The 23,660-nt window shown below is 41.3% G+C and overlaps 2 protein-coding genes across 2 annotated transcripts in view; one reads left to right on the top strand and one right to left on the bottom strand.

The window, feature by feature from the left end:
* The window catches only part of Nmnat1 (nicotinamide nucleotide adenylyltransferase 1), a 30,473-nt gene that overhangs the window by 1,472 nt on the left and 5,341 nt on the right, over positions 1–23,660 (top strand). The window contains exon 2 of the mRNA XM_047540378.1: positions 22,421–22,591. Coding sequence (XP_047396334.1) covers positions 22,421–22,591 — 171 coding nt within the window. The remainder of the gene's footprint in view (positions 1–22,420; positions 22,592–23,660) is intronic.
* Positions 6,915–13,488, bottom strand: LOC124977110 (uncharacterized). Its single transcript, XM_047540400.1, has 6 exons — positions 13,415–13,488; positions 10,662–10,724; positions 9,444–9,523; positions 8,505–8,635; positions 7,397–7,463; positions 6,915–7,196 (listed from the first exon to the last, which is right to left on the bottom strand). The coding sequence occupies exons 1-6, from the start codon at positions 13,486–13,488 to the stop codon at positions 6,994–6,996; spliced, it is 618 nt and encodes a 205-aa protein (XP_047396356.1). The 3' UTR covers positions 6,915–6,993.

The following is a 23,660-nucleotide window of genomic DNA, read 5'->3' as shown; positions in this document are numbered from 1 at the left end:
ATGTCCACGTTCTTAATATGTCTCCTTACTACCTATTTTTTTTTCTTCTTCTTCTGTGGTACTTCCATCATCCCATAGTCCACAGGACATTGGAGCAGAACTGCCTCAGAGGTTTAGTCATTCAACTTGTATTTCAGCCTGTTAGGGCAAACTTCCAACTTTGATTACCATAGAACTCTGAGAAATGAGTTTTCTCTGTAGGTTTTGTCTGATCAGAGAGTTCCTTATTACAGTTGACTTTTCTTCAGTTACAATTGGGATATGAAACCACTTTTCTAGCCCATCTTTTAGCCTACCTTGCAAAACACTTCAGATTCAAAGGAAGCACCTGTTAGATTAAAGCAATTATCTTTAATTTTTGGTACGTGAATGTATGTGGAAGCATCAATCGTTTGGATAAAATTCAACTCTCAGTGACAAATAGTGCCAAACAAAACAAAACTGGAAAATATGCTTCCTTCTCTACATGTTTGAAAAATTTGCTGAATAAACCCCTTGCTCACAGTGTACTTCTCTTAATTTTCTTTACTTGTTTATTTATTGTTTATATCATGAAGTATTGGGGTTTGAGCTCAGGGACTCTTTACCACTGAGCTAAGTTCCCAGCCCTTTTTGTTAAGACAGGGTCTTGCCTTGAACTTTGTGATCCTCCTGCCTCAGCCTCCAGAGTGGCAGAGATCATAGAACTTCACCGCAGTGCGGGCTACTTCCCTTAATTTCAATGATGATGATATAGTATTCTATTCAGGTATTCATGCTAGTTTGAGTATGTGCAATCTTGGAAGGTATGCAGGAACGGTCTTACTATATAGAGGATGTATTTGCTCTTTCTCAGTGACTTAATCTGACTTAGTATTTCTGTGCTGACAGTGTTCTTGCATGCCTTTGGGTTCTTGTTTAGAGTTAATGAATAATGAAAGTGTATTCCTAGTGCATGAGTAAGATAAATTGGTTTGGGTTCCAGTTATGAAACAAAAGTAGAATTCAGTCTTTAGATGGGGCAGAGAAAAAAAATTGAAGAAGGAGAATGATATGTTAGGTAGGCAGTCACAGAAGACAGGATGGAGGAAAGTAACCTCAACTGGGAATCATAACTGGGAAACCAGATAAATGCTATGTGGCAGCTGAAGAGATTTAGGACGCTCATCTTGGACTTGGGATGGGAGCCCAGAGAACAAGTACGGAAAATGCTGGGGCAAATAATATTCTAGTGAGTAACTAGAAGCACCAGGAATCAAGACTCTCAGACACCTGGACCTCTTTTAAATGTTTACCAGCAGACAGTTTATGCTATTGTCAGTTTTGCATAATAGGTGAGAACTTGAATTTTTGGAATCAAGCATGTTTGTTACTCTAGCTATGAGATAGCCTGAGAAAGTTAATTGCCTGTCTAGGCTTTGGTTTCCTCATCTGTTTAAAAAAAAAAAAAAAAAAAAAAAAGGCAATGGTGTGGGATGATAATAGTATTACCTCATGGGTTGTCCTAAGAATTCTGTGAGTGCATACATAGCCTGTGACTTGGCACATAGGAAGAACCCAGGGAATGTTGCTATTCTTATTACTGTCATCATCATCATATTATAGTGAAATAAGGAAATTGGATTTATATATTCAAGGAATATATAAGTAGATGAGTAGATGTCTTCCCATTCAGTGAGAAGCACAGAAGATAAAATGAGGGTTCCAGAAACAGGACCCCTGGCGCTTTCTTCTCTGTCGTCGATTTCCCATCCCCAGCTCATCCTAAGGAACCACTGATGTGCCTTCTCTCATAGATTAAATTGTCCTAGCATCTCATACAACTAGAATCTTACAATGTGTACTTTTTGGTGTCTGGCACTTTTTTCACTGAAAATGCAAAATGTGTCCATGTTATTTGTATCAAGTAGAATGTTTTATAACCCTGTTGTATTCTGTTAAATAGATGGCATTTGCTTACTCATTCATCTCTGATTGACATTTGAGTTTTTTACTGGTTCCCAGTTTTTTGTTATTACGTATGATGACAGTTCCATGGGATTCTAGTCAGTTCTCACAAGAGATGTTATTAAAGAGTAAAACTGGCCTGTCCACACTCTGGCTTCCTGTCACTGTCCAATATCTCTCTCTCACATGAGCTCCTGCTATGATACCAACTGCCAAAAAGCCCTCACCAGAGGATGAATCTTGGGCTATCAACCTCCAAAACTGTGAGCTTAAATAAGCCTCTTGTCCTTATATATTACCCAGCCTCAGGTATTTTGTAATAGCTTCAGAAAACAGACCAATTCAATCTATCTCTATGAACAGTAGTCAGTGTTTTTTTTTTCTTTTCTTTCTTTCTTTTTTTTTTTTTTTTTTTTTTTTTTTTTTTGGTACCAGGTGAAAGGAAAGCAAGACGCAGGGTGAACAATTCAAGAGACCAGGCAAAGAGATTCACATGTAGGAAGTTTATTTGTCAGTTAGGGTCTGACAAAGGCCATCACTCAAAAGGTTAAAGAAGAAAGGGAAAAATCTAACTCTGGGATTGTTTTATAGGGCTATTTGCATGGGCTTGCGTGAGCTTTCCATGCGAAGCTTTGTGATGGGCTTTTCCTGGTAAAGCCACGTTGGGTGGGCTATTCCTAGGAATTGCCTGTGTGAAGCCTTGTGGTTTAGCTATTCCTAGTAACTGCTTGTGTAAGGCCTTGTGGTGGGCATTTGGAAGGACAAAGAAATATTTTAGTTAGGTTGGTTAAAAGTGGTGAGGGGGATGGGAGCTACTTGCTAACTTTTGTTTCCTCTGCAAACATCTCTCTTAGGGCAGAGAAGTGAAACTTATTTTATAAAATGACAGTAAGGATTTAATATGGTTGCAGAGATTTAATCTAATACCAGGGATTGAACCCAAGGGCACCTCACCACGGCGCTACATCTCCAACTCTTTGTCATTTGCTGAGTTGCTGAGGGTCTTGCTAAATTGCTGAGGCTGGCCTCAAACTTGTGATCCCCCTGCCTCAGCCTCTTAAGTTGCTAGGATTATGGGCATGTACCACCCTCCCTGGCTATAGTAGTTGTTGTTTTTATCCCTTTTATCCTGTGTTTCTTCTCATACTCTCTGACTAGGGGCATGCAACTGATCAGTCATTCAAGTAAGAAGTCTTATTCTTTTCCTCCTCCTTCCTTCCTCCCTTCCTTCAGTCAGTCAGTTGGACTGGTCATAAACTTTTGACACCGTCCTGTTTTTGCATTACATTGTCTCTCATCTGGACCATTAGATGTTCCAGAGTAGTGTTTTTAAAACTTGAGGATGTGTACAATCAGCAAGGGACATTTTTTATTTATTTATTTTTTGTACCAGGGTTTGAACCCAGGAACTCATAAGCACTGAGCCATATCCCCAACCCCTTTTTATTTTTTATTTTTTTATTTTTTTATTTTTCTAATAGGATTTTATTTGTAGCTTAACTTTTTAGGCAAATTATTGACCATAATAGTTGATTAGCTCATTGTTCCCCCCCTTTTTTAATTTTGATTCATTGTACACAAATGAGGTACAACTTTCATTTCTCTGGTTGTACATGAATTAGAGTCACACCATTTGTGTCATACATGTACATAGGGTAATGATGTTTGTCTCATTCTATTACCTTTCCTTCCCCTCACCACCTCCCCACCCCTCATTTTCCTCTATATAATCCATCCTTCCTCCATTCTTGCCTTCCCCCACCCCCATTATGTATCATCATCCACTTATCAGAGAAATCATTCAGCCTTCAGTTTTTTGGGATTGGCTTATTTCACTTAGCATGATATTTTCCAACTTCATCCACTTACCAGAAAAAAATTTTGGTCTTCTATATGGCTGAATAATATTCCATTGTGTATATATACCACAGTTTCTTTATTCATTCATCTATTAAAGGACATCTAGGTGGCCCAGCTTTTTTTTAATATTTCATTTAGATGGGGTCTTGCTGAGTTGCTCAGGGCTTCGCTAATTTGCTGAGGCCATTTTTGAACTTATGATCCTCCTGCCTCAACCTCCCAAGTGGCTAGAATTACAGGCAACTCAGTTGGGATCTTAAGTAAATAAGTAAATAAATACAAATGCAGATTTGGGTTTAGTAAGTGGAAGTAAGAGCCTGAGATTCAGCCTTTTTTCTTTTCTTTAGGTTTGTGTGTGTGTGTGTGTGTGTGTGTGTGTGTGTGTGTGAGTGTGTGAGTGGGCACGTGAGAGTTAGGCGAGCTCTCTACAACTGATCTACAGGGCTGGGGACATAGCTCAGTTGGTAGAGTGCTTGCTTCGTAAGCACAAGGCCCTGGGTTCAATCCCCAGCACCGCAAAAAAAAAAACCAACTACAACTGATCTATACCCCCAGCCAGGGCCTGTGCACACTAAGCAAGCAATCTGCTACCAAGCTACACTCACAGCCCCAAACAGATCTTCTCCCCTAAATCTATCGGGGCCACCTTTTTCTTCTCAATTAAGGCAATGCTATTATTTTAGTTGCTTCAGCTGAAAGTTTTCAGAGTCACACTTGTTGCTTCTTCACGGTTCACATTCCATCCATTAGCAAATCACATTGGCCGCATATTTTCTTTTGAGCACTGTTAGAGATAGAACCCAGGGGTGCTCTACCACTGAGCTCCATCCCCAGTCCTTTTAAGAAGGATCTCACCAAATTGCTGAGGCTGACCTCAAACTTGCAATCCTCCTTCCATGGCCTCCTGAGTCCCTGGGAATCATTGGCCACCATGCCCAGCAAAGAATACTATCTTTTTAAAAAAAATATTTTTTAGTTATAGATGGACACAATATCTTTATTTATTTTCTTTATTTATTTTTATGTGGTACTGAGGATTGAATCCAGTGCCTTGCACATGCAAGGCAAGCATTCTACCACTGAGCTACAGCCCCAGCCCCAAGAATACTATCTTGAAATAAGTTGATGTGCCTTTTTTTTTTTTTTTTTTTTTTGCGGTGCTGGGGATCAAACCCAGGGCCTTGTGCTTGCAAGGCAAGCACTCTACCAACTGAGCTATCTCCCCAGCCCATGACGTGCCATATTTTAATGTTTTGGTTAGTGAGGTCTAGAGAATGTAAAAGCTGTTTTGTTTTTCAGTTGTTTCTGTTGGTGATAATATAATTATTTCAAAGGAATTTCATTGTTAATGTGTATTATTCAGGTTTCTAGTTCCTAATATTTAGCACTAAGTCTGGGTTGTGGAATGTGCTTAGAAGCTGTAATGTAGCCAAGGGCTTATATAATCCCAGAGGCTCGGGAGGCTGACATAGGAGGTCTGAATCCAGCCTGGACAACTTAGTGAGACCTATCTCAAAACAAAAAATAAAAAGGGCTGGACATGTGGCTCAGTGGCAGAGCACACCTGTGTTCCATCCCCAATACCATGAGGTGGGGGGATAAAAACTGCAGGGTAGATAGAGAGTGTGCTTCTGTTGGGTAACCTCCCCCTCTGTCTGATACCTGGACAGAGAAACAGATGAACAACTGTCTTTTCTACCTGTCAAGATGCTGTGCCTCTCATAATGTGTTGGGAGATGTTTGTACTGAATTTCTCCTGCCAGTAAATGTTGTTTTTTTCCTCAAGAAGTAGAGCTAGACAGGTGCAGTGGCCCATGCCTGTAACCCCAGCGAGTTGGGAGACTGAGGCAGAAGGATCACAAGTTCGAGGCTAGCCTCAGCAACTTAGCAAGTCCCTGTTTCAAATTAAAACATGAAAAGGGCTGGACCCCCTTAAATGCTCCTGGGTTCTAACGTGAGAGCATTTATGTAACTAGTGTCTGCTCAGAATCTGAATATGCACAGAAGTAAGTAGACAAGACATGATGTGGGTCAATTAGCTATTTTCTCTAGAAAACAACTGCCCATCAATGCAAAAGATTGTTGTAATCCATAAAGAAGAGATATTATTTTTACTCCAAAATTTCTCAGTGCATTTTTTGGGGGCCTACTAGGGATTGAATCCAGGCATGTTTTACTACTGCTCTGTATCTCCAACACTTTTTAAATTTTGAGACAGGCTCTCACTAAATTGCTCAAACTGGCCTCAAACTGCAATCCTCCTGCCTCAGCCTCCCTAGTCACTGAGATTACAGGCATGTGCTACCACAGCTGGTTTATGCTGCATTTTTAAAGAAGCAACAAGTTAGTCTCATTCAAATATGCAATCTGAACCATTGTGTTCTTTCAAAACTGAACCTTTGCAGGCACAGTGGCGCATGCCTGTAATTCCAGCAGCTCGGGAAGCTGAGGCACGAGGATCCCAAGTTCAGAGCCAGCCTCAGCAAAAGTAAGGCACTAAGCAACTCAGTAACACCCTGTCTCTAAATAAAATACAAAGTAGGGCTGGGGATGTGGCTCAGTGATTGAGTGTCCCTGAGTTCAATCCCCAGTACTAATAAAAAAACTAAACCTTTATTGATTAAGATTTATATTTTCCTTTCTTCTCAGCATTTATAGTATTCATCCAGCAGATTATACTAACTTTATTGGACAAAATAATAATAATAATAATAATAATGTTTAAAAAATCAAAATAATGATTTTTTTTTTAAATTTTTGTCAATGGGCTTTATTTATTTATATGTGGTGCTGAGAATTGAAACCAGTGCCTTACACATGCTAGGCAAGTGTTTTACCACTAAGCCATGACTCCAGCTCCTAATTTTTTTTTTTTTTTTTTTTTAGTTGTAGATGGACACAATATCTTTATTTATTCATTTATTTTTATGTGATGCTGAGGATCAAACCCAGTGCCTCACACATGCGAGGCAAGCGCTCTACCATTGAACCAAAACCCCAACCCCCAAAATCATGATCTTGAGAAGCATTTAATAGGAGATTCTCCTCTAGGGTGAATTTGGTAGTGACGGCAATCCTGTGATTTCAGTAGAACTATTTATTCCTTTTTATACTTGTAAGTGCTCATTAATACTTAAAAACAATTTCCTTCCAAATGACCGGTCTTGGCGTGCCTCCTGCTGTTGACAGTGGTGTTCAGCTGACCACTCAAGAGGCAGCAGAGCAGCAGATGGTCGCCGGCTTGCTGACATGTGGTAGTGCTGGTGGGACAGGCTTGGCCTGCCTGGGACGGGTGTCTGAGTTTGGAGACCAGCAGGACTCAAAGGCCAACTTCAGACAGTTGCTTTTAGCATCTGGCCTTGAACAGGTCACCCTGGACAGCTGGATGAGCCCCATGCCTGAGAAAAGAACTGGAGGGTAGAGAACGGGCTCTAGTTAAGTAGTGAACTCGGGGGACAGGATGGTTCTTATATCGTTTCCTGAGTCCCCTTTTTCTCTTCGAGGCCTGCTGTGAGAGGAGCGGGCTTCCCTTGCATGGAATGCTCCTCCTCAGTTGAGGACTGGCGAGCATCCCACGGGCACGGGCTACGTGGGCCTGGGTTTTGCTTACCTGTAGACACCAGGCTGCCCACCGACAGCAGCACCGACCAGTAGTAAAGTTCAGGGGTTGACTTTTCCTGTATTTGAGAGAAAAGAGCACTGTGAGCAATGCTTTGTCTTTCCATCAGAATACTATTAAAAATAAGACCCAGGGGTGTAGCTCAGTGGCACGGCATTTGCCTACTGTGCACAAAGCCCTGGTTTGAGCCCCACCCTTGAAAAAAAAGAAGTCTGTCATGAGGATTTAAGCAAAGTTGCCAATTTAACAAGAGATGAGAGACTTGCTGTGTAATGCACCAAACTCAACCTAATAGCTCCACAATCTCTTACCTGCTTTTTAAAATCCTAGAACAGGGGGCTGGGGAGATAGCTCAGTCGGTAGAGTGCTTGCCTTGTAAGCACAAGGCCCTGGGTTCAATCCCCAGCACCCAAAAAAAAAAAAAAAAAAAATCCTAGAACAGGGGTGGAGCTCAGTGGTAGAACACATACATAGCATGAGTGAGGCCCTGGGTTCTTTCCCCACATACAAAAAAATGTAAAAAGATAAACTTCTAATAAAGTGGAATTCACTCACAAAAAGAAAAATGTCAGCCAGGTGCAGTGGCACATGCCTGTAATCCCAGCTAGTCAGGAAACTGAGGCAGGAGGATCCCAAATTGGAACCCAGCCTGGGTAATTTAGTAAGACCCTGTCTCAAAATAAAAAGGGATAGGGATGTAGCTCAGTGGTAGAGTGCCCTGGGTTTGATCCCCAGTGCTGCCAAAAAGAAAAAAAGAAGGAACATTCCTTAAAAGTCGCTTGTAGAATTTTTCCTTTCTTTTTTTTTTTTCTTCTTTTTCTGGTGGTGGTACTGGAGTGCTGGGGATGGAACCAGGGCCTCGTGCATGCTAAGCATGCCCTGTACCACCCAGCTACACCCTCAGCCTCTTGTACAGTGTTTTTAACTTCCCCAGAGAAATGTTTTAACTGTGACATGTGTTTAATTAGGAATTCCATTTCTACATATCTCTATTTTTAGTGTAAGTAGAAAATAAATATTGAAGACTAATGGTATATTGTTTATAGCCAAACTTTCAGATTAAAATGAGCCTTTAGAAAGTCAATATTCAAAAACATACACAGTCTGATGCCAAAATTGTTAACACCACGGTGCAGACTCCTTCACTGAAGGATCCTGCACCAAATACAAAAAACATCCTCTTCAGTGCCTGTGGGACTGGTTCCATCTGCAGAAGCAGCACAGTAAAACCTAAAAGGGAGGGAACAGCATTGGCTTAATAGGTTAATCACCTCAGGTTCATATTCTTTTTTTTTTTTTTTTTTTTTTTTTGGCAGGCTGGCAGTTTACCAGGTATTGAACTCGGGGGCACTCAACCACTGAGCCACATCCCCAGCCCTATTTTGTATTTTATCTAGAGACAGGGTCTCACTGAGTTGCTTAGTGCCTTGCTTTTTTCTGAGGCTGACTTTGAACTTGGGATCCTCCTGCCTCATCTTCCCGAGCTGCTGGGATTACAGGCGTGTGCCACTGAGTCTGCAGAACTCAGGGTCTTACACATCCTGGCAAGCACTCTACCACTGAAGTACTTCCCTAGCCATATTTGTTTGTTTGTTTGTTTGTTTTTGAGACAGGATCTCTCTAAGTTGCCCAGACTAGCCTCAAACTCACCATCCTCCTGTCTCAGCCTCCTAGTCACTGGGATTACAGGTATGCACCACCACTCCCAGCCCCAGGATCATCTCTTGCTTAATAACTACTTATTTAGTGAATAACTAAATCTGGTACTTTAGTACTATAACCATAAAGAATTTTACAACACAAAGCATTTGTACTTAATTAGGTTTCATATTCAAAATTCTTGCACAGCTGCAAGAGATAAAAGGGAACTGTTAAAAAATTCTGTTCACCTGAACTTTCAGTGTGATTTTTATTTCCCCTTGAGCTCCAGTCTGTGAGCTCCTAAAGAGCAGAAAGCCCTATCTTAGCCACTTGTGTGCCAGCAGCATCTAGCAAATAGGAGAGATTAGTGTGTGGGGGCAGCTGACTGCATACTTACCAAGTGTGAAGAAAGTAAAGATGATGTTACCCACCAGGTTGGTCAGGAGAGGTTGACTGCAGTATCGAGATGATCTGGGCCTAGAATTCAGTACTCTGGTGACACAGAGTTCATGACTCATGACAGGAAATCCTCTAAGTGCTACATAGAGGCACCGGCCCTTGATTTCTAATCTTAATTGTGGCACTAAGGTTCTTCTTGGCTCTGGGCAACTCACTTCTCTTTTTAGAACTTGGTTAATAGGGACAGTTACCAGAAGTTTAATCAGTGAACAAGTGTTTGCCACTTTTCTAATTCATTCTAATTTGATATTTTGGTAAAAAATATTTTGTGGAAATTCCAACCTTCTGGAGTAAAGAAATATGCCTTCCTGCACACAAATCCTCTGTAATGGGACTTGTTAGACTAATTACAACCAGTGCTGGAGCTTTCCCTCTTCCCATCACTCAGTTTTCAGATTTTTTTAGAATTTTCACATTTTTAGGACTGCAGTTTTTTATTTTAAATGTATCAACTTGGGGTTGGGGATATAGCTCAGTTGGTAGAGTGCTTGCCTTGCATGTATAAGGTCCTTGGTTTACTCCCACAACACTACAAAAAAAAAAAAAAAAAGTATCAAGTTGTATTTGCTTTTTGGCTCAGTGACTGGGGATTGAGCCTGGGGTACTTTACCACTGAGCTACATCTTCAGCACTTTTTATTTTCTTTTGAGACAGGGTCTCATTAAGATTCTCAGGTGGGCCTCGAACTTGCAATCCTCCTGCTTCAGACTCCCAAATTGCTGGGATTACACCTAGCTGATTTGGCTATTTCTGCCAAGATTGATTTCCAACATACAATCTGCAATAATGTATCAAATCATAATCTGGTTGTGTGTGCCCACGTTGTCCTCAGCCCTGCAGACACTAGCTGATGCCGAGGTTGGGACTGGTCTCTAGGGAATCCATAAATCAACACTGGTATCCTCTTTGTCTCCTATTTAATGGCTTCTTATACTAGAAGAAGTAAGGGTTGATTAACTAGACTGCCCAAATCCCAGCTATCCTTGTTGTATGGAGATTTTTGACTTTTCAAAAAGGTGAACGGTGACTGTATATATAATAGAGGCAGACACAATGGGACAGGCTGCAGGTAAACATGTTTCAGGAATCAGAGACAACACCCAAACCACCTCCACAGGTAAGACCTGCGCGCTGAGCTGCAGATAGAAGAACTTACCTTAGCAGAACGTAGAACTGGAGAACCAGAGAGGTGATGCCAAACAAGAACACTGTCACCTGGCTGCATGGTACAGTGGGTAACATTTTTACCTTGTGATAAAATGACTTCAAGAAAGCAAATTCAGGTTCTGTTTCATGATAACTGAACCACAGAGATGAAGTTTGAAACATAGCAAGGATGAATTGAGGTCCATTCCATTAGCATAAAATTATATCTAATAATACTTCAATAATAATAATAGCTACTATAACCCATAAATAATATTGTTAATACAAAAGAAAATTTGTAATAGAAAAAATTAATATTCATAATTGGGGGATAAATGTGTCAAATATTTTATGCATCATTCTTTAAAAAAATTTGTATTTGCTCTAGTGATACATGATAATAGAATGCATTTATGCATTTTGATAAATCATACATAAATGGAGTATAATTTCTCATTTTTTCTGATTGTACATGTTGTAGGATCACATTGGTCATATGTACATGAGGTAATAATGTCTGTTTCACTCTACTGTCCTTATCCCCATACCCCTTCCCCTCCCTTCACTCCCCTCTACCTAATCTAAAGTAACTCTGCTCTTCCCTAGCAACCTCCCCTATTGTGAATTAGCATCTGCATATTGGAGAAGATATTCGACCTTTGGTTTTTTAGGTTTGACTTATTTTACTTAGCATGATATTCTCCAACTCCATCCATTTATCAGCTAATGCCATAATTTCATTCTTATACCACAGTTTCTTTATCCATTCATCTGTGAAGTACACCTAGGTTGGTTCCACAGTTTAGCTATTGTAAGTTGAGCTGCTATAAACATTGATGTGGCTGTGTCATTATAGTTTGCTGTAGTATGTAGTATGCATCATCATTTAATATGCACAAAATTCTATGAGTTAAGAACTACTGGTTTCCATTCTTTTCTTATTAGTGCCCAGGCTGATCTCTAACTCCTGGACTCACAAGTTCCTTCCAGTTCAGCTTCCCAGATAGCTGGGACTGCAATGTGCTACTGTACCCAGCTTGAGTCCGCATTTTATAAATGAGGAAAACAAGATGGAAAGTTTTAAGTGAACTGTCCAGTTACAGACAGCAAGTAGTAGTGATGCAAATAGAATCTGAACCCAGTTCTGGGACTTAGCCACACCTCTGCCAGCTCTGCCTCTGGCCAGATGATTTGCATGTGTGTGACTGATGAACCTAATCAGCACCTGCCGCAGCCTCACAGCCAAGTGGAGATCACTGCCTCTGCTCAAAACATTTCTGAAATTCTTTTCAGTTTACATGTATGGTTTCTGTGGCATAAAAGTGAATCTTCCTCATTAAGAAGTAGTTCATCTCTTTCCTTCACCATTAACTATATTCCTTTTGTTGTTTACTAATTGTCTTTAACACTGAATAACTTCAGGGTGTTTGTAGAAAGCAAATCTACCTTTCAAGTGAAGGTACTCACTTGAATATACAGTTTACCCAGAATATACAGTTTACCCAGCTCCTCAGGAGACTGAGGCAGGAGGAGGCCAGCTTGGACAACATAGCGAGACCCTCTCTCAAAATAGTGACTGAGGTGTAGCTCAGTGGTAGAGCTCTTGCCTAGCATGTGCACAGCCCCGAGTTAAATCCCCAGTACTATGAAGAAAAGAAAAAAAGAATATAAAACTTCAAAATATACCTCCACTATTATGCATAGTTATAATGCACCAATGACCTTATAAAAAACAAAATATACTTCCAAAAGTATTTAGAGCAACCACAGCATTGTGTTTTTGTTTGTTTGTTTTGTTTAGGTACCAGGGATTGAACTCAGGGGTACTTACCACTGAGCTGCCACATCCCCAGCTCTTTTATATTTTATTTAGACAGTGTCTCGCTGAGTTTCTTAGTTGCTGAGCTGGGCTTTGAATTTGCTATCCTCCTGCCTTAGCCTCCTGAACCACTGGGATTATAGGTGTGAGCCACCACGCCTGGCTAACCACAGCATGGTTGAAATAAGAATATAGGTATATGCTCAATTTACCATTTTGAAAGAAATAACATTCTTTTCTGATTGTAAATTTTGAGAGGTGGTCAAGTCAATCACATTATTTAACAATTGGCCAGTACAGGTGTACTTATACTGGAATTATATCCGGAAATGTGATACAGGAAAGTCACAGGGTTGCCATTCTTTTTATTTTTATTTTTTTATCTTGGTACTGGGCATTAAACCTGGGGCACTTTAACACTCAACCACATCCCCGCACAAACATGCCTGGCACTATTTTCTTTGAAAGAACTGATATTTTAAAAACTGGCTTAATGTTTATAGAATATTGTAATGTTTACACCTCAATGTTTCTGAAACTTGAAAAGATCAGTAATTAAATTTTTTTGAAATTTTAAAAAATTTGTTCTAATTTATTGTACATGACACTAGAATGCATTTCTACATCTTGATAGATCACACATAAGTGGAGTATCAGTTCTCATTTTTCTGATTGTACATGTTGCAGGATCACACATGTGCCTGCTTCACTCTCCTGCCATTCCTACCCCGTCCTCCCCTCCCTCACTCCCCTCCACCTAATCTAAAGTAACCCTGTTCTTCACTGTCTGCCCCCTTGTGAATTAGCATCCGCATATCAGAGAAAATATTCGGCCTTTGGTTTTTTTTTGGGGGGGGATTAAAAGTAAATTTTAGTTAAACTTCAGGATTGCCTCAGAAGAAATGAGCTCGGCTTTGTCCCAGTGGGTGGGGAGGGACACTTACAGTCTGAGGCGATGCGACCTGGGCAGCCAGCAGTGCAAGTGGTAGGCCGTGTGGGCCAAACAAAAGTGAATCATGTGACGCTGGACCTGGGGCACCTGGAGCAAGGCGAGGACGAGGACGAGGACCTGTGCTGTGCCGGCTTCTAAGCTGCTTCTACACCCACTTGTCACCTGCCATTGCAGCACTGTCGCTGCTACAGCAGGAACTCACGCTGGCCTAACTCTTCTGTGACTCTGCAGGTCTAGAGTCCAGTCTGAGCTCAGGCTGGCTGGGTTCACAATGAACGTGACAGCTGCCTTCAACTGAAGGATCATCTTCCCTCCGCTCCTCCGCGTCCCCCAGGCATGATCTGAAACCTGAACTCTCCCTAAGGACAGGGAGGGGCTCCGGGCTCTGCTGCTCTCCGGTTCTGAAGCCAGTTTCAGGACCACAGGCAGCTGCCCTGAGGCCCCACATCCTGCGCTCAGCCTGACCATCTGCCCGCTCACTGTCCCCTGGGAAACAGGTCTGAAACCTGACAGGGGCAGACCCAAGACTATCACCAGGTATCAGCTGACGCCCGGGGGCCCCTGCACCGCTGTCCTGGAGAGCAGGCGCAGTGGCTTCCCCGTGGGGCCCAGGGTACTGTGGGAAGGATGCCTTCACTACCATCCTATGAAACAGCAGGTGGTTTGCATGGGAATTGGATAGGTAGGATGGAGTGTTGGGTACAGCCCCACGTGAACCCTGGTATAATCCTTTGGTATGGTAACTGAAGGGGAACTTTTAAATCCTTACTTATTAACTTTTTTTTTTCTATACTGGGAATTGAACCCAGAGGTGCTCTACCATTGAGCTACACCCTCAGCCCTTTTTAAATTGGGTCTCAAAATTGCAGAGGCTGGCCTGGAACTTGCAATACTCCTTTCTCAGCCTCCCAAGTCCCTGGGGATACAGTCGTGTACACCACTGCACCCGGCTTCACTCATTCCTTTTGCCAAGCCGAACATTTTTGACTGCTCTTTCCTTTATTTCCTATGAACAGCATCATCCCCGCAATCCCTATCACTGTGCCTTTTTTTTTTTTTTGAGATGGTGGGTCTCATCATGTGACTCAGGCTGGCCTTTGGGGACAGCCTTGGATCTGTTTCTTACTTTTTTTTTTTTTAATTAAAATATTTTTTATTTTTACAGACATTTTAATTAATTGTACACAAATGGGGTACAACTTTTCATTTCTATGGTGGGACACAATGTAGATTCACACCATTCTTGTAATCATATACAGGATAATGTCTGTTTCATTCTACTGTTTTTCCATCCCCACCCCCACCCCTTTTTCCTCTACACCATCCAAAGTTCCTTCATTCTTCTCTTCCCCCCATTACCCCCCCTCGTTATATATTGTCATGCACTTATCAGAGAAAACATTCAGCCTTTGGTTTTTTGGGCTTGGCCTATTTCACTTAGCATGATATTTTCCAACTACATCCACTTACCAGAAAATGCCATAATTTTATTCTTCTTTATGGCTGAGTAATATTCCATTGTGTTTATATACCACAGTTTCTTTATCCATTAATCAATTGAAGGGCATCTAGGTTGGTTCCACAATCTAGCTATTGTGAATTGAGCTGCTATGAACATTGATGTGGCTGCGTCACTGTAATATGCTGATTTTAAGTCCTTTGGGTATAATCTGAGGAGTGGGATAGCTGGGTCAAACGGTGGGTCCATTCCAAGCTTTCTGAGGAATCTCCATACTGCTTTCCAGAGTGACTGTACCAGTTTGCAACTCCACCAGCAATGTATGAGTGTGCCTTTTTCCCCACATCCACGCCAACACTTATTATTGCTTGTATTCTTGATAATAGCCATTCTAATTGGAGTTAGATGAAATCTTAGGGTGGTTTTAATTTGCATTTCTCTAACTACCAGGGATGATGAGCACTTTTTCATATATTTGTTGATCACCTGTATATCTTTGGAGATGAGTGCTCTGTCTGAAGTGTGTGTGGAAAAGATTTTCTCCCACTCTGTAGGCTCTCTTTTCACATTTTTCATTGTTTCCTGTGCTGAGAAAAAACTTTTTAGTTTGAATCTATCCCATTTATTGATTCTAGCTTTTATATCTTGTGCAATGGGGTCTTGTTAAGGAAGTCTGGTCCTAAGCCAACGTGATAGAGATTCAGGCCTACTTTTTGTTCTTTTTGGTGAAGAGTTTCAGGTCTAATTCCTAGATCCTTGATCCATTTTGAGTTGAGTTTTGTACAGGGTGAGAGATAGTGGTTTAATTTCATTTTACTGCATATGGATTTCCAGTTTTCCTAGCACCATTTGTTGAACAGGCAATCTTTTCTCCATTGTAAGTTTTTGGCACCTTTGTCAAGTATGAGGTTACTGTACTTATGTGGGTATGTCTCCATGTCTTCTATCCTCACCATTGATCTACCTGTCTATTTTGGTGCTAGTACTATGCCGTTTTTGTTACTATTGCTCTACAGTAGAGTTTAAGGTCTGGTATAGTGATACCTCCTGCATCACCCTTCCTGCCCAGGATTGCTTTGGCTATTCTGGGTCTTTTGTTTTTTCACATGAATTTCATGATTGCCTTTTCTGTTTCTATGAGATATGTCACAGGAATTTTAATTGGAATTGTGTTAAACCTGTATAGCACCTTTGAAAGTATGGCCATTTTGATAATATTAATTCTGCCTATCCAAGAACATGGAAGATCTTTCCATCTTCTAAGGTCTTCCTCAATTTCTTTCTTCAGTGTTTTGTAGTTTTCATTGTAGAGATCTTTAACCTCTTTGGTTAGATTGATTCCCAAGTTTTTTGTTTTGTTTTTTTTGTTTTGTTTTTGTTTTTGTTTTTGAGGCTATTTTGAATGGAGTTGTTTTCCTCATTTCCCTTTCAGATGTTTTATCACTTATGTATAAAAATGCTTTAGATTTATGTGTGTTGATTTTATAACCTGCTATTTTGCTGAATTCATTTATGAGGTCTAGAAGTTTTCTGGAGGAGGTTTTTTGGATCCTCTAAATATAGAATCATGTCATCAGCAAATAGTGACAGCTTGAGTTCCTCTTTTCCTATTCATATCCCTTTAATTTCTTTAGTCTGTCTAATTGCTCTGGCTAGTATTTCAAGTACGATGTTGAATAGAAGTGGTGAAATAGGGCATCCCTGTCTTGTACCAGTTTTTAAAGGGAATGCTTTCAGTTTTTCTCCATTAAGAATGATGTTGACCATGGGCTTAGCATAAATAGCCTTTTCAATGTTCAGGTATGTTCCTACTATCCCTGTTTTTTCTAGTGTTTTGAGCATGAAGGGGTGTTGTATTTTGTTGAACGCTTTTTCTGCGTCAATTGAAATAACCACATGATTCTTATCCTTAAGTCTATTGACATGATGGATTACATTTATTGATTTACAGATGTTGAACCAACCTTGCATTCCTGGGATGAACTCCACTTTATCATGGTATACTATTCTTAATATATGTTTGGATACGGTTTGCCAGTATTTTGTTAAGAATCTTTGCGTCTGGGGCTGGGGAGATAGCTCAGTAGAGTGCTTGCCTTGCGTGCACAAGGCCCTGGGTTCGATCCCCAGCACTGCAAAAAAAAAAAAAAAAAAAGAATCTTTGCGTCTACATTCATCAAGGAGATTGGCCTAAAATTTTCTTTCCTTGATGCATCTTTGCCTGGTTTGGGTATGAGGGTGATATTAGCTTCATAGAATGAGTTTGGTAAGATTCCCTCCTTTTCTATTTCCTGGAATACTTTGAGAAGTATTGGAATGAGTTCTTCTTTGACGGTCCTGTAGAACTTGACTGAGAATCCGTCTGGTCCTGGCTTTTCTTTGTTGGTAGGCTTTTGATGGCTTCTTCTATTTCATTGCTTGATATTGATCTGTTTAAATTGTGTATGTCCTCCTGGTTCAGTTTTGGAAGGAGCATATGTCTCTAGAAATTTGTCGATGTCTTTGGTATTTTCTATTTTGTTGGAATATAGATTTTCAAAGTAGCTTCTCATTATGTTATGTATTTCAGTGGTTTCTGTCATGATATTTCCTTTTACATCACGAATTTCAGTAATTTGAGTTTTCTTTCTCCTTCTCTTTGTTAGTGTGGCTAAGGGTTTGTCTACTTTGTTTACTTTTTCAAAGAACCAACTTTTTTTTTTTTTTTTTTTCTTTTTGCGGTGCAGGGGATCGAACCCAGAGCCTTGTGCTTGCAAGACAAGCACTCTACCAACTGAGCTATCTCCCCAGCCCCAAGAACCAACTTTTTGTTTTGTCAATTTTTTGAATTGTTTCTTTTGTTTCAATTTCATTGATTTCAGCTCTGATTTTAATTATTTCCTGTCTTCTACTACTTTTGGTGTTGTTCTCTTCTTTTTCTAGGGCTTTGAGTTATAATGTTAGGTCATTTAGTTGTTGACTTTTTATTCTTTTTTGAATGCACTCCATGCAATGAATTTTCCTCTTAGTACTGCTTTCATAGTGTCCCAGAGATTTTGATATGTTGTATCATCATTCTCATTTATCTCTAAGAATTTTTTTTTATCTCCTTCCTGATGTTTTCTGTAATGCTTCATTCAATAGCATATTATTTAGCATTTGGTGTTTTGTAAGCCTCTTGTATTTGAATTTCCATTTCATTCTTCAGGTTTGGGAAATTTTATGATATTATTTCATTGAATAGGTTGTTCATTCATTTGGTTTGTATCTCTGTGCCTTCCTCAATTCCGATAATTCGGAAATTTGGTCTTTTTATGATGTCGCACGGTTCTTGGAGATTCTGTTCATGATTTCTTACCATCTTCTCTGTTTGGGCAACTTTATTTTCAAGATTAAATATTTTCTCTTCATTGTCTGAGGTTCTGTCTTCCTAGTGGTCTAGTCTGTTGGTGATGCTTTCCATTGAGTTTTTAATTTGGTTTATTGTTTCCTTCATTTCAAGGATTTCCATTTCATTTTTTTTGAGAATCTCTATCTCTTTGTTGAAATGATCTTTTGCTTCCTGCAGCTGCTCTTTCAACTGCTTATTGGTGTGATCATTCATTGCCTGCCTTTGCTCTCTTATCTCATCCTTTACTTCACGAATCATTTTAATTATGCATAATCTGACGTCCTTTTCTGACATTTCTTCTACCATACTGTCACTGGATTCTATTACTATAGAATCTAGGTTTGTTTGGATCATTTTTGTCCCTTGTTTTTTCATGTTGTTCATGTATCTTCCCCTCTAGCAGTACAGATCTGGGGTATTGCAGTTTCCCTCCTATAAGCTTTTAGTGACCCTCTTGGTTTCCAAAACCTTTTCTGACAATGAGCTTCAAGTCTCCAGCAGGCATCTCAGGATGAGATTTGTCCCACCTAAAGATGGGAGATGTGGCTTCCAGGATTATCCAAGATGGCCGCTCTGGCTTCCAAATGTGTTGGCCAATGGGGAGCTGCAGCTTAGGGTGTGGGTGTGGTCAGCTGGAGGTTCTGGAGGTGGGGTGTGGTTGGTCAGGCAGGGGTTCTGGAGGTGGTGTATTGTGGGTCTGGTTGCAGGATCCTGGAGGCGGGGTGCAGTCTGTCTGGGGGTCCTGGTGGTAGGGAGCAGTCAGTTGATGTGAGGACCCCGGAGGCAGGGAATTATCAGTCTGGCTGAGGGATCCTGGAGACAGGGATCAGTCAGTCTGGCCAAGGGTCCTAAAACTCCTGGCTATTGTCTCAAAATGGCGGCAGCCACGTGTAACCAAACCTGCAGGTACTGTGAACTTCCAGGCAACAGCAGGTAGCTGGTGCTCCACTGGTGGTCTGCAGTCAGTGTACTGACTGCTGTCAGACGATTGGGAGGTGAACCTCAGGCAGTGGGTGATGGGTAGGTGAAAGGCAGGGAATGGACAGGCAAAAGGCAGGCAAATGGCAGATGGTAGGCACCAGACAATGAGCAATCTGCACTCAAAAAGGCATCGATATGCTGGCTGACTGCAGGTGATCGCAGTAGACAAATGGGGTAAATGGCAGGAGATTGATAAGCTGCAAAAACTGCCTCATCAAGAAATGGATATCCTCTGCTTGAATCCGAGTTATGGAGCAACAACACAGCCTCCCTCTAGTCTGCCATCTTGGATCTCTTGTTTCTTACATCTTCCCCCACAGACTTGACTTAAAGGAAGCTCTGCTTGCTTTGTGGCTGACCTTCATCTCTTGTTTTGCTCTTCCAATCAGTCCTGCCTCATTACCATCATCAGTATTATTTTTTCCTTACAAACTACAGCTGGCATCCATTTTAACAAGGAACAGGCAATCTGCTGAGCACCCAGCCATGTACTCTCCTGAGAAGTAACCCTCGGGCCGAGGTGGACGGAACTTAGTGGGAGAGCTTAGCAAGGCTCGAGGCCCTGGTTCCATCCCTGGCACCACAAAATAAATTAAAAACTTAACTCAAAATAACTGAGATTGGTTCTGTCACTATCTTCATTTTACAGTTGAGAAAACTGAGTTAGGTGATTGAGCCAAGGTCACATAAATAAGGGGGTCTATTTTTTTTAGTGTTGAGGATTGAACTCAAGGACTCTTTACCATCGAGCTACATTCCCAGCCTTTGTATGTTTTATTTCAAGACAGGGTCTCAGTAAGTCTCTTAGGGTCTTGCTAAGATGCTGATGCTGACCCAAACTTGGTGATCCTCCTGCCTCAGGCTCCCGAGTCTCCACCACCGCAGGCTGCTTCTGGGTTCTTGAGCTGAAAGGCCACCCTCTCCCTGTGTCTGCTGCCTGCAGCAGCCATTGTGGGACTTCTCAGCTTCTGTGATCCTCTAAGAAAATCTGATAAACCCCCTCTTATAATTATATACGTTCTCCTTGTTCTGTTTTCTGGAGAATCCTAATATAGGAAGTTGGGAGAGGGTAGCAAGGGGTTATGAGAACTAATCCTTATAGATCTTAAGAGAATGTCATTATAGTTTGAATAACTTAAGAAATAGCATCATAAGCTCACAGGATAGACTTAAGGTAGAATCTAGCTGGAGAAATGACTGAAAGATTAGAAGTAGTTGCCTTCAGACAGCTGGGGAGGGGTGAAATGGTGGTTGGTTTTCTTATGGGCCTTTCCATGTTATATCTAAACCTATATACCTGAACACGTTTAGTAAAATTTGTACTACAATTTTTTTTCAGTGCTGGGAATCAAACTCAGGGCCTCATACATGCTAGGCAAGAACTCCACTGCTAAGCTACATCCCCACCCCCTGGATTTTTAGTTTAGTTTAGTACTGGAGATCAAAGCCAGGGTCTTACCTGTGCTAGGAAACTGCTCCACCAGTAATGACACCTCATCCCCAAATTTTGAAATCAAATATTTAACTTAACTTCATTAAGGTTACAGAAAGATGACTAGAATGATAAAACAAAGAGAGATAAATTATAAAACTGTTACTCAGTGCAAAGTGATAATGTTATGATCATGTTGATCAAGAGGCAAACACTGCTTTGAAAGGCAGGTGTTATGGATTTGTGTTTGTTAGATGACAAGGTCATATCAGTTAACTATGGCCAAAATAACACAATCCCAAAACTTGTGAGTCAGGACAGCTCGTGGTTACTGATCTGAGCGGGCTTGGCCGATCTCACTGGGCTTGCTCCTGTCTGCTCAGGTTGACTGGGGTCCGGCTGGCCTAGCACGGGCAGCCACACACTGCATGATTGGTTGTCCATCTGCCGAGACGTCGGCACTCTTCCACAAGTTCTGTCATCCCCTACGGGCTCGCTTGAGCTTGTTTCCACGGCAGAGGTGGCAGTGGAGACAGCGGAAGGGTACAAACCTCTGCTATGATTTGGATGTAGTATTAAGCCCCCCAAAAGCTCATGTGCTGGAAACTTGGTCCCCAGGGTGGCAGTGTTGAGGTGGTGGATCCTTTAAGGGTGGGGCCTGGATGGCAGTGTTGAGGTGGTGGAGCCTTTAGAAGGTGGGACCTAGGGACTGGGGATATAGCTCAGTTGGTAGAGTGCTTGCCTTGCAAGCACAAGGCCCTGGGTTCAATCCCCAGAACTGCAAAAACAAAACAACAACAACAAAAAGAAGGTGGGGCCTGGGTGGCAGTGTTGAGGTGGTGGAACCTTTAAGGTGGGACCTAATGAAGGTAATTAGGTCAGGTGGTGCTTGAGGGGACTCCTCCAGAAGATGGATTGTGATCGAGTGGGGCCAACACTCGTGCTTAGTTCCTCCTGCAGGTGTGGGCTTCTTTCTGCTTCCCTGCCACATTCTGATACAACCTGGATCTCACCAGGAAGCCAGCACCATGTTCTTGGACCTCCAGACTTTTCTGTACAAAGTACCCTGCTTCCTCTTCCATCATTGTGACAGGAAAGGACTAAGATGGCCCAGGAGGCCTAGGTTCAGAGCTGTCCCCTGTCACTTACCACATTCTTTGGGGCAAAACACGTCACAGGGTCTGGGGCTGGGACTCAGTGGTAGAGCGGTGAGGCACTGGGTTTGATTCTCAGCACCACATATAAATAAACAAAAATAAACAAGGTCCATCAACAGCTAAAAAAATACTTTAAAAATGTCACAAAGAATAGAGAAAGAGATTCTATCCCTTTATGGTAGGAGTGGTAGGAGTTACACATTTACATTAAAAAGGAGGGGTGGAGAAATAATGCCATTTGTGCAATTCATCTAGCATAATCATTGAAGCCAATTTTTTTCCCATCTATTTGAAATGAGAACATAGACGCATATCAAAAGATCCATAACTAGACTTCTTTTCTTTCTTTCTTTCTTTTTTTTTTTTTGGTACTAAGGATTGAACTCAGGGGCATTCAACCACTGAGCCACATCTCCAGTCCTGTTTTGTATTTTAAAGACAGGGTCTCACTGAGTTGCTTATTGCTTAGTGCCTTGTTTTTGCTGAGGCTGGCTTTGAGTTCGTGATCCTCCTGTTTCAGCCTCCAGAGCCTCTGGGATTACAGGCGTACACCACCATGCCCAGCTCATAACTGGACTTATTTTCTTTTTCCTTTTTAGACAACAGGGAAGATGTCAGAGTTTTCCATGTAGAGCAACAACTTCAAGTTCTTACCATGGACAAATCAGAGAAGACTGAAGTAGTTCTTCTTGCTTGTGGTTCATTTAATCCAATCACCAACATGCACCTCAGATTATTTGAGCTGGCCAAGGATTACCTGAATGGAACAGGTAGGAACAGTAACCAAAAGCAATGTAAGTCTGGGCTCAGTGTCCCATGCCTATAATCTTAGCAGTTTGGGAGGCCAAAGCAGGAGGATCAAAAGTTCAAGGTCAGCCTCAGCAACTCAGCAAGGCCCTAAGCAAATTAGGGAGACCTTGTCTCAAAATAAAAATAAAAAGGGCTGGGGATGTGACTCATTGGTTAAGTGCCCGTGGGCTTAATCCCTAGTACAAAAAAAAAAAAAAAAAAAAAGAAAGAAAGAAAGAAAGAAAGAAAGAAAAGAAAGTGCAACACAAGACTAGAGAACCACTTGATTGGGTCTGTGTCAGCATAGCAATTAATCAACTGGGCACAAACATGCTCCCTACTTACTTGCACAGAGACTTGCTAAAAGAGAGGGTAAGGAGCTGAATGTGCTGGTGTGTGCATATAGTCCCAGCGCTAGTTCACAGCCAGCCTGAGCATCACAGCAAGATGCCTCAACAAACAAACACAAAAGCAGGTAAGGTATGTCCAGGGAAAGTCTGTGCAACTGGCTACTGTCCTATGGAATAACAAATTTAGTTTTATATGTTTAGAGCTCAATAGAAGCAACAATGATTTTCCAGTCCTCGGAATGTGAGTTCTTTCCAGGTATGATGGTACCGACCTGTGGTCCCAGCTATTTAGGAGGTTGAGGCAGGAAGATCACTTGAGCCTGAGAATTAGAGACCAGCCTGGGCCACAAACAGCAAAACCTCATCTCAAAACAAATAATAACAAAAAACAAACAACAACAACAACAACTAAAAAAAAAAAAAAAAAAACCCTTGAGTTATTTTGTTCTGAAAAAAAGTTGTGTTTTGTTTCTGAAAAAAAGGAAACAAAAACCTTGCTTTCATTGCTGTTTAATTCCATTCCATCCAGAGATTCATCTTATAGCAGGTTTACATGGATGCACATAAGTACTGTATATTTTCCTCAGTCATCTTTGCATAGAGTGAAACCAGAAGGTTTGAGGAAGATAAGGAGGTGAGGACTAGGGGAGAATTTGCTGCCCAGAGGTGAAACCCCACCCAACTGGACTCTTAGCTCTGT

Source organism: Sciurus carolinensis, chromosome 1 (genome assembly GCF_902686445.1).
Source record: "Sciurus carolinensis chromosome 1, mSciCar1.2, whole genome shotgun sequence".
Taxonomy (NCBI): domain Eukaryota; kingdom Metazoa; phylum Chordata; class Mammalia; order Rodentia; family Sciuridae; genus Sciurus; species Sciurus carolinensis.
The sequence above is the reverse complement of the archived record's forward strand: the minus strand, read 5'-3'. Positions and strand labels throughout refer to the sequence as shown.